Raw genomic sequence first — 11,208 nt, 5'->3', positions numbered from 1 at the left:
GATCACCGAATACTTCCCGCGCGAAGAGACCCGTAAGCTCGAACACGAACTAAGAACTTTAAAAGCGGTCGGGAATGACCTAAAGGCATATAATCAACGATTTTCTGAGCTATCCTTGATGTGCCCAAACCTCGTGACCCCCGAACCTCTAAGGGTTGAACTTTACATGGATGGTCTTCCCAAGAGCATCAAACAAGGAGTAATGTCATCCAAACCCAGTAATCACCAAGAGGCCCTGAATATGGCCCGTCAATTGATCGAAACGGTAGACGAGATTGAAGTGCCGGCACCTAAAGCCGAGGATGAGTCGGGTGACAACAAAAGAAAATGGGAAGCCCCCCAATCGAGCAACTACAACAACAACTTTGCCAAGGAACCTCTCACCCCCGTCGGCAAGAAAAGTTATGCCGGGACACGACCTTTTTGCAACAAATGCCACAAGCATCATTTTGGTGAATGTGGCAAGCTAATTTGCCATCGGTGCCAAGGTAGTGGTCATATTGCCAAGTATTGTGGAAGTACCGCCCCCGTCACTCAAAAGGGGCCCGACGCACCAAAGCCGAGTATTTGCTACAAATGTGGCCAATCGGGTCATTTTAGGAATGAATGCCCAAAGAATAAAGCAAAAACCAACGCGCGCCGTTGAACTTACAACATCGACACCTAGGATGCCCGAGACGATGATGGACTAGTCACGGGTACGTTTCTTCACAACAAACCGTATATTTCATACTTATTCGATTCGAGTACCGTTAGACGTTTTATAACCAAGGATTTGACTCGTGCTCTTTATATTCCACCTCTTTCCCCCAGATACTACTTAGACGATTTAAGTGACCGACGGAAAATATTGTGTGCCTATAAATTTTATCGGAGGATATGCGTTAAGAAATGGGACTCGACACCTATAGAACTAAGGAACTCAAAACCTATTCATTAAGGAGAAATTGTTGCCCTACATTTATGTATAGATTATTGTGAACTAAGTAACTTTCGGTTGGAAACCAATACTCTCTTCCTCGTATCCATTACCTCATGATTATTTGCGTGGATCCCGTGTATTCCAAATCGACCTCCATTCTGGTTATCATCAATTGGGGGTTAAGGGAGACGATGTCTCCTAAGCCATTTTCCGAGCTCGCAACGTTAGTTGTAAATCCCTCTTAGTACCGTTTGATTTATTTAGGACTCCGTCCGTATTCATGAACCTCCTAAACCACGTATGCAACTTATCTAGACAAATCTGTTATCATATTTATAGATGACATCTTAACTTATTCAAGTAAAGAAGGCAAACGAACAACATCATCATCTTACGCTCGAACTTTGAGAAAAGAGCAACTCTATACCAAATTCTCCGAGTGAGAATTTCTGTTAAACGAAGTCAAATTTTCTAGACCATGATGTTAATGGTCAAGGCATTACAATCAATCTCGAAATCAAGCCACACGTAATCATGAAACTCTCTCAACTCAGACTTGTATTCGTAAAATCTTAGATCTCGCCTGTTATCACCGAAGATTCATTTCTGACTTTTCTCGTGTTACCCGACTTTTCAACTCATTAACTCACTAAGGGAAAACTTTAAACCTCTCCGTGTTCGAACCTTGAGCGTGATTCTTCACACCAACATTTCTAGTTAAAATCGTATAGCAACAGATGGAACTCAAACATGGAAATATTTCTACATGAACGCCGAAAGGCATACTCTCTCGACTCAAAATTAACGTAACAAAAATTCGTTATTTTGCACGAAGAATTCGAATACTAAACTGTAGATCCGATCAACTTTCTCGTCATCACGTACCACACACATACCTCTGTTATTTCACCGTTACTGTCTGATATTACTGGAATTTAAGATAACACACAATCCAACGATACTTCACTCTTCTTTGACTTAACGTCCTTGTGTTTCTGATAATCGGCCAACTATTATTCAACCCCGAACTATACAATTACGTGTACTATCTTGTTTCTCTTCCAGACTTCAATTTTCGACAACTAGAGGCACGTTATGGCGACCTCGAGATGTAAGCTCATCCTATTCTCAGTCCTCATTTCACTCCTATCTTTATCGCTCGCATTTCCGTTTAAGGAAACTCCTTGTAACATTTCTCCATGGATAGAGAAACTCCTCACATTACATTAGTATTCGCCACGAGGGTGAATAGTCCTAACGAACATTTTTTTTTTTGAACCCTAACTAACTTGTTCAAACATATCTTAAGAGATTCTATTCCAACACGGTGTATCCTTGTCGATTATCCCGTATCGAAATACTCGTTTCACTTCTAGTTTTACAAGAAACCCTGGAGACCCGCTTAGACATGAGTACCACGTACCACCCACAAACCGATGAACCGAGCAAACGAACGATTTACGTCTTGGAAAGACATGTCACAAACTCGTATTGTCACCTTTAGTAGATCACTCGTACAACAGTAGTTACCACTCGTGTGTTCACCCGCACTTTCCGAAACCCTATATGACCGCTAATGTCGTACCCCTGTTCATTTAACCAACGCATGTGGCAAACAAAACACAGAATCTGAACTCAATCAAGAAACAACAATTGAGATCATTCAAGTCCGAGAAGGGCTCGAGACAACCCATAGTCACCAAAAGAGTTATACCAAACTTAGATGAAAACCTCACAAAATCCCTGTAACAGTGTAATATTGAGAACCCGCACCTTGGAAAGGTGTAATCCGTTTCAGGAATCAGGGAAAGTTAAACTCGCGACACGTTAACCCTTTTGAAACCTTGGGGCGTATTGGAACCGCTTCCTACCGTTTGGAACTTCTGACTCAATTAAGTTTCCGCTTACCCTGTGTACCATGTAACAAACTTAGAAACGTGTCCTACGGAACAGGAACGTGCAATCCTGCTAGATACATCAACTATCGATGACAAACTTCTCTTCATAGGAAAACCAGTTGAAACCAGGTATCGTAAAAACCGAACCTTAATACAACGAAATACCCTAACTATCCAAATTCATGAGAACACTCAAGGACGTGCCTTCACTTATTCATAACACTGACAACGTAAAGTCTCGAGTAAGAGATATCGACTACTACTTCCAACTAAATTTCGGGACGAAATTTCTTTTGAGGTGTGGATAATGTAACATCCCGCATTTTTCCGTTAAATTATTTTAACGCCCGTCTTTTTCTTTTTAAATAATACCCTTCGTATCTAGATTCGTATCCTTTGTTATGTAACGTTTTAAATATTCTCGTTATCGGATTTCAATATCTCCCGTACTCCCGTGTAACTTAAAATAAATCGTTTGGTTATATCCCGCACCCGATTTGAACTCGAAGGACTAAAGTCGCCAAAGGGTCAAACTAGTGACTAGGTCAACTAGTCAACCCTTCTCCTCCATCCATTCATTTCACCTCCTTCTTCCTTTTTGATACTTTCAAACTCTCTCAACATTCAAACCTTAAATCATCATCCAAATCCGTTCAAGCGAGCTTCAATCCAAACAAACTACATATTCTTGATCCTCTCATCATCCTCTTCGATTTGATGCTAACCACTTCGATTTTGGGTAACATTTCTTAAACACTAGATTTCTTTAAATTCGTGTTCTTGACTTAAAAGTATGTTAATTGGTGTCTATGGCTCATTGTGATGTCGTGTATGTAATTTGTATGCTCGATTTGTTGTTTTTGGGAGTAACTAGTTCATTATGAAAATTGCTTGCTAAATCCTTGATTTTGGATGATCAAATGTTGTTAGATTGTTAAAGTGCATGTTTTAAAAGTGTTACTAGTATCTTTAGCTTCGTTTTGATGTATAGGTTGATTAAGGAAACATCAAACTCTTGACTATTGATTTTTGTGAATTTTCGTTAGAGTTTGATAGACTTTAAATGAACTTTTGATGATTTGAATGCCATGAAATGTTGTTAGTAAGTGTTTAGTTGTATTACATGTTTCATTACCTTCAAAACGGCATATCATATGTATAAATTGGATTCCCGAAACTTGAATTGCAATTGATGAACTTGAAACCTTGTTTTGGAACGTTTAACGAACTTTCGACGAGATTTTTGTTGTCTAAAATGATAAATTTGATTTAGGAAATGTATCTAGTTGTGTTCCTTGTCGAAAGAGCTTTCCGGTGATATAAAATACATGTCTTGATTGTTTGCGGATCATAAACTAGGATTGATTGAAGTTTGGCTCGTGCCTTGTGTTTTCTGCAAACAAGACCTGTAAGCCTTTTGGGACGCCGTCCCAACCACCTAGACACCGTCCCACCCTTCATATTGGGACGCCGTTCTGACAATTGGGACGCCATCCCACTCTTCATATCAGGACCCCGTCCTGATTTTTGGGACACCGTCCTGATACACTAAAATGGGCTGTTTGCTTTGATCTTTTGACGTAAAATGTTTGCTATGCTACGGACCTCCGATTAACATGAAACTTGGCCAACATGCTCATATATGATTATATAACTTAGAAAAACTGTCGGATACCCAACCCGACCCCGTTGACTTTTCCGTTGACTTTGACCCGACCAAGTTTGACTTTTTGTCAAACTTAACCAAATACTTATGCAACCTTTCTAACATGATTATTTACTTGTAACTTGCATGAAACTTGACTAGTTGATTCACATGTTAATATAATCGAGTCGTAACGAGCCATAGGACTAATTGAACATCTTTGACCGTTTGTGCTTACCGATATTGATATAACCTATATGTTTAGGTCAAGACTAGCTTTATCTTTGCACGCGTTTACTTGTTGAAGTACTTTATTAACTCTCGCGCTCAAGGTGAGATCATAGTCCCACCTTTTCAACAACTTTTATACTTTTAAATCGTGGGCTGAGAAAACATATACTTTGTTACATCTTGTACTACTTACTTTTATGTTTTGAACACAAGTGTGAAAACAAACATTCCACGTGCGAGTTAGAACAAAAATGCCTCAATTCGATTATCATTAGTTACACTTGCAGGGTGTAAGCGAGAACTTATATTGTGTGGCCATACGGGTTTAACAAACCCTCATTCGGACGGTTCGCTACCGTTATGCGGATGAAATATATTTTTGTGTTTTAGTGTGGGTTCTAGCACTGTGTGATGGGGTAACGTTGGTTAAGTTTTGGTAATTGAGTGCTCGCGTATAACAACACTTTTGGAATGCAAATGATTTGGATAATCTACGTTATGGAAATACAAAATCTTGTGGTTCAAAAACAACGTTTAATACTTACTAAACCTATGATTTCACCAACGTTTTCGTTGACAGATTCTTCTATGTTTTCTCAGGTTTTGAATGCTTAGTGATACATGCTTCCGCACTCTTTTGATACTTTCTTGGATGTCGAGTATACATGCATTTTGGAGCATCTTTTGAACTTATTTAAACTGGGTCGCATAGTTTTCATTTGTACTTAACGTTGTAACTTAACTTGTGGTCAATTATCTTTGTAAACTTTGAAATAATCTTTACACTTGAATGGATGCGACATATTTTGGGTCAAACGTCTGTTTTAAAGACTTATGACCAGGTAATGGGACCTACGTAGTCGACGCCGTCACTTGACGATTTGTCGGGGTCGCTACACCGGTCACTTATTTCCATTCATTTCATTCCTTTCAAGGAATACTTCAAATGCTATTTAAGGTGAGTTTTCATAGCTCCCTTTTTATATATTTTTGGGCTGAGAATACATGCGCAACTTTTATAACTGTTTTATACGTTAAACATAAGTACCAACTGTTAAACTATGCTATACCCGGCTATGTCCGACTAAGTCCCTACAGTGATATTTTTAATTGCTCGTTAAATGCATTCTTAATTATTGGGGGTAGACCTATCGGGAGTAACGTCCCTAATACATTTGACTAAGTCTTTGTATTACTTAATAATGAAATTAGACCGACAAGTATAGACACAACTTGTCATTGGGGCAAACTTGAACGTTTAGTCTAAATATCACGAACTGGCATAACTTTTAGATCTGTGAGATCTACTTTATATATTAAATCTTGTGGTCTAACACTATTACTGAAATTATTATTTATGACAAACCTATGAACTCACTCAACCTCGTGTTGACACTTTAAAGCATGTTTATTCTCAAGTACTTAAGTATTGCTTCCGCTGTGTATTTGCTAATTGAAAGCAACATTTCAACGAGTCATTCATGGATAATTTGAAAGACTTGCATTTGCTAAACTGATGATAATTGATTGCTATGCTTGGAGTCTTCATCACATATCATATCAACTAAAGACATTTAATGCGTTGTTCATTATATACAATGTAACTTATTTATCTTCCGCTGCAAAACTCAATATAACGTCTCATATAGAGTCGTTCTCGTTTATACAACTGTGATTTGATATAATTAGTCACAAATACCCCAGGCCCTATTTGGGGGTGTGACAACCGTGGTGCATCCGCATAGCAAATTTACCAAGTTTAATTATTTATGTATTGGTCTTTTGCTAGAGATAGTGTAGGCTTATGAACTCGTGTCGTCTTACATATGATTAAGCACTTGTCTCTTTTGTGTCATCATCAAAACAAAGTGATTAACTTTTGAATATTATGATTGGGATCTTAACCAACAAAGTTAACTTAAAAAGTGAGTTCTACACTTTGTTTATGGCTAGTTTGGGTTCACAGGTTTGTTGAAGGTGAGTTTCGGATCTTCTCTGGTTCGTCTCAAGAAAATCATGGCAAAAAAGTGTTCACAATGATATGATATTTTGGGTGTTTTGAATCAAGTGTGCTCTTTGTTTATCAACCAATTATAATAGTTATTTTATTATTGAGCGCTGTAATTTTATTAGCAGAGAGTAAAGTTATTAAGATTTTTTTTAAAATTGTGTGTTTTGAAGTGGACACCTATGTCCTTGACAGACTAAATATAACATTAAATATTTTTTGAGACGAAAAACAGAATTTAAATAATTTTAAATAGTAACGATCTAATTGGGTTAAATATTGATTCATTCAAACTATATTTTTTTGGTTGAAAATACATTATTTAAATTAAAATAGAATGAAAAGATCTAATTATGTTACAAACAAGGTATTGGCTATCCGAGCGTTGCTGCGGATGTTGGTGTTTTTTGAGGAAATATAACTACATACATAAATTAATATGATCATACAAAGTACATTACATAAGTACGTTACTACAACTAAACTATATGAATTACATAACTTTATAGGCTGCATAAACTATTTGTAGCACAAAAACTACATGACTACATAGACAATACAAAGTACCTACATACTACATTAATTGCATAATTACATCAGGTGTTGGTGTTGTTGGTTACAAAAGTATTACAAAAGTCGGTTCATAAGGGATCGACGTTTTAGCTTGGCACATTTGGTTTTTGGTACGTCATTGTCTTTTCTAATGTTCTTTTGCTGGCGTGTCTGCAATTGAAATAGGAGTTTCCGTTGATCATGATGATAGATAGAAACATATACGATGACATAAACATAATTATGATAGTCAGATGTGGATGAGCCTTGAGTTTTATAGTTATATAATAAGCATAGAATATAATCAAATGACTACAATATGGAAAACATCATGTGCCATTCAGCTAAATTGTGTCATATGATAAGAATTTTTTAAAAAGTGTACCTGGTTCGAATGAAAGTGGGAGTTTTGTTGGTGTACCGGGTTCTTTTTGTATGGTGTTGCTGAAAGAGGTTGTTGCGTTTGAAGTTGGTCCTGTATGATTTCTGTATATTAATAAATGGTGTCGGAAAATATGTGTTTGATAAGAGTACGTACCTTGTTGTTGTAAAGTTCGTGTTGGTGTTGGTGCATGATTGAAGACACCTGTGGCTTTGAACTCGTGTATACATCCTACACACTATCTACTAAACTACTGTAGGAAGAGACATTAAATAGACAACTATTACACTTTAGCAACACATGAAACTCTCGGTCCTTAAAAATGCTCCATATATTTGCATATAAAAATCCATATCGAGTACAAAAACTACACAATTAATAACCCAACTTGAAGTAAAATAATGCAAAATCAAATCTATAAAGCCATATGTTAAGCCAAAACATAAAACTTGTGGAACTTTATATGGGATTGATGAAATTAATAGCAGCAATTCTTGAATTCCCCATTTAATGAAGATACCCATCGGAGGCTATCGATAAGCGAAAGAGATAGCGGTGAAGTAATGAACGGGATATTGTTTGTTCAAATCAATCAAATTAACACATTTAGCCCATCTAAGTTTAACCATGAATGATCTTCTAAGCAGATGAGTCAAACGTGTCACCTCATGGAAAATTCAAATTTACTTGTTGATAGTATTGCAAATATACATACGTAAAAACTGGTTCACACTGTTCTAATCATAAACCTAGAAAGAATGTTAAATAATGGATGACAATGTACCTTAAGTGGCATAAAAAACACTATTTCCAGTCGAAGTACGAAGTGTAACAGGTAAAAGAGCATGACCATGCCTTCTGCTTTCTTTTGGTTCAATCAAATAATCTTCACCCAGTACCTAAAAAGCACAATTAATTTGATTATGTTTTTTCAATACTCAAAAGCCAACAAAAGTATGATACAATAAGCGAAAGTAAAAGTGTAAAAAAAAGTCAGTGAATTTTATACAACTAACAATAAACATAAGCTTGAAGATATACCAATGAGGCAACTCGTGAGCATGAGCAGATGCGCGAACCATATCGCTAGCAATGTTTGTTGATGTCATTTGGGTATATATTCTTCTTCGTAAATTGCACAACATGTCGACATTTAGAGATGATATACCTTTTGTTGACCTGAGTAATTTGTCCTATCAATCACATATAAAGTCCTAAATTTCTAGGGTTTGTAATCAAACAAAAAAATTCATAAATTAAGGAACCAAAACAAATATGATCCATAAATAATAAAGCGCTAACCTTTCATTATTAATATTAGCATCATCAACTGATTCCATCTTCTCATCGGTCGGTTTAGAATCATCATAGAATAGAACCGATGTTGACTGTTAAAACAGTCGCCACCGCCCGGGGATGATGGCGGCGAAGGTTCCGCCGACAATGATGGCGGCGAAGGTTCCGTTGGGGATGATCGCGGCGGTGGCAAAACCGCTGGCAACAGACGGCGGTAAGGGACGGAAATAGAATCGCCATGAAAGATATCGGAAAACGCCTGTAGAAGACGACAACGAATGCTAGAGAGTTTTACCTGCAGAAGGTTGATGAAGCGTCACGATGTTGGATGAAATTAGGGTTTGTAGGTGAAAGAATTTGGGAGGTAGTGGGTGAAATGGAGGAATGGAACGATCGATGGATAATAAAATTGGGAAGTAGGGAGAATGTCCAGAGCAATAAGGCAGGTGAAGTTACAAAAAATACTCTCTTTGAATAAAAAATTCGAGTCTACAGGCCAATGTTCTCAATTGTAATAATAATAATAATAATAATAATAATAATAATAATAATAATAATAATAATAATAATAATAATAATAATAATAATGAATCAGACCGAAATAGCATCTGAAATGACAAGATCCTAAGATCTATTTGAAATATCAATTGAACTACCCCTACAACAAACCATTATATTAATTGAATAAACGACTTGCAAATACAACAACTGCATTACCCCAAACACCGAACAAAATCCAAATCAACAAGCATTCATCTTCGAACTCCCAATCTCCAACGAGGAATGGAAAGACCCAAAGCTAAAAAACACCATTGTAAACCGCAACCAACCCTAATAAAAAATCAGACAAACTACTCCAGTAAAGCACAAATCCCAATCAAAGCATGTCAAACTCGACCATCAGCCGAACAAAAGGTTAAGCATGACCAATATACATGTAAAACTGCAAGGAAAAATCAACTAAAATAGACTATTTTGCGCCGATGGTCTCTCGTTTATACATCAAATTGCATGTCGCGTCTCTATCTGTATTTTCTAGCTCCAATGGTCCCTTAATTTCACAAACGTCGTTGCCTTGGTGGTCTCTATGTCTATCTTCCATTAAAAATGTCCGTTAAGTGTCATCACGTGTTAATCATGTGATGTCGTTCTATGACGTTTAATTCATCTTAAACGATATCACGTGATGTAACTTAACGAACATTTTCAGCAAAAATAAACGGAGGGACCACTAAGGCAACATTTGTAAAGTAATTGGATCACCAAAACTAAAAGTTAGCGACAACAATGCGACATGCACGTATAAACAAGGGACCACCGATAAATAAAAAAAAATAAAAAAAAAAAAACTTTGAAAAGCCAATTAACAACCATTTATTTTTGGCAGTTTTTACACCGACACTACTGGAAGAGAACTCCTGACACAAAAAAAAAATCATCAAATAAAACAATGGGGGCATTAACAGCATCACTGATAGCAATTGCAGGATTAGCGTTAGGTTGGATCACGATCGAAATTGCGTGCAAACCATGTCTTGAAAGAGGCCGTGAAGCAATTGATCGTAATCTGAATCCTGATTACGATCCTGATGACGAAGATGATCCTCGACTACCTCTTAATCCCAATCCTACTCCTTTAGATCATACCGCCGTTGATTCCGTTTCATCTACAGTCACTAAAACCGTTTAATTTTACATCAAATCGATCTTCGTTGTTTATCGATTAGTACGTGTTTCGTGTTATCTTTTCGTTTAGTTTTTTTTATTTATATCAATTTTGTTATTGTTATTACGTTGACGTTTTGTTGATGTAATTGAATGAAGAATTTGACATGATTTGGATATCTTTGATGATTACTTTTATATGTTTTTCAATTTTGACTTTTGATGGTTAAAATGATGAATTGTGTTACAGTATATACTACTGAGTTCTGATGTAAGAAACTAAAATTACGTAGAACATTTTTCCTATCCATCAAATTTTATTCAAAGTGATAGTTATTAAAGTGCACAATACTCATTAACGACATATGTTTGATACAGATCAGTAAGATTTCTGTTCAGTTTACCAATGGTTTTATACAATTATGCTGTCTTCGTAACCAAGAAATTATAGGTCTCAGGGACTGCCACTAATTATATAAAGTTAATATAGTTGCATCATCCGCAGAGTCTGTAAAGCGGGTAAATAGATAAGATTTTCAAAGTTCAGGCTACGTTGAGAGTGGAAGTATTTTTTTTACTAAGTTGTATGTGGCCTAATTGACTTATCCC

The 11,208-nt window shown here is 36.6% G+C and overlaps 1 protein-coding gene and 2 long non-coding RNA genes across 3 annotated transcripts; 1 reads left to right on the top strand and 2 right to left on the bottom strand.

The window, feature by feature from the left end:
* Positions 1-7,151: 7,151 nt before the first annotated feature.
* Positions 7,152-7,893, bottom strand: LOC139856207 (uncharacterized). The gene is made up of 3 exons (XR_011761708.1): positions 7,795-7,893; positions 7,642-7,731; positions 7,152-7,427 (listed from the first exon to the last, which is right to left on the bottom strand). It is a non-coding gene; the product is annotated as an uncharacterized lncRNA (long non-coding RNA).
* Positions 7,894-8,407: 514 nt separating this feature from the next.
* Positions 8,408-9,296, bottom strand: LOC139851791 (uncharacterized). Its single transcript, XR_011760719.1, has 3 exons — positions 8,941-9,296; positions 8,680-8,831; positions 8,408-8,537 (listed from the first exon to the last, which is right to left on the bottom strand). It is a non-coding gene; the product is annotated as an uncharacterized lncRNA (long non-coding RNA).
* Positions 9,297-10,336: 1,040 nt separating this feature from the next.
* Positions 10,337-10,829, top strand: LOC139851319 (uncharacterized). The gene has a single exon (XM_071840335.1). The coding sequence runs from the start codon at positions 10,385-10,387 to the stop codon at positions 10,622-10,624; it is 240 nt and encodes a 79-aa protein (XP_071696436.1). The 5' UTR covers positions 10,337-10,384; the 3' UTR covers positions 10,625-10,829.
* Positions 10,830-11,208: the final 379 nt, after the last annotated feature.

This window comes from Rutidosis leptorrhynchoides, chromosome 6, assembly GCF_046630445.1.
Source record: "Rutidosis leptorrhynchoides isolate AG116_Rl617_1_P2 chromosome 6, CSIRO_AGI_Rlap_v1, whole genome shotgun sequence".
Classification (NCBI taxonomy): domain Eukaryota; kingdom Viridiplantae; phylum Streptophyta; class Magnoliopsida; order Asterales; family Asteraceae; genus Rutidosis; species Rutidosis leptorrhynchoides.
This window is presented reverse-complemented; position numbering and strand designations above follow the sequence as displayed.

Excerpts from the sequence above, each read along its gene's own strand:
- LOC139851319 (XM_071840335.1), top strand. The coding sequence starts at position 10,385 with ATGGGGGCATTAACAGCATCACTGATAGCAATTGCAGGATTAGCGTTA.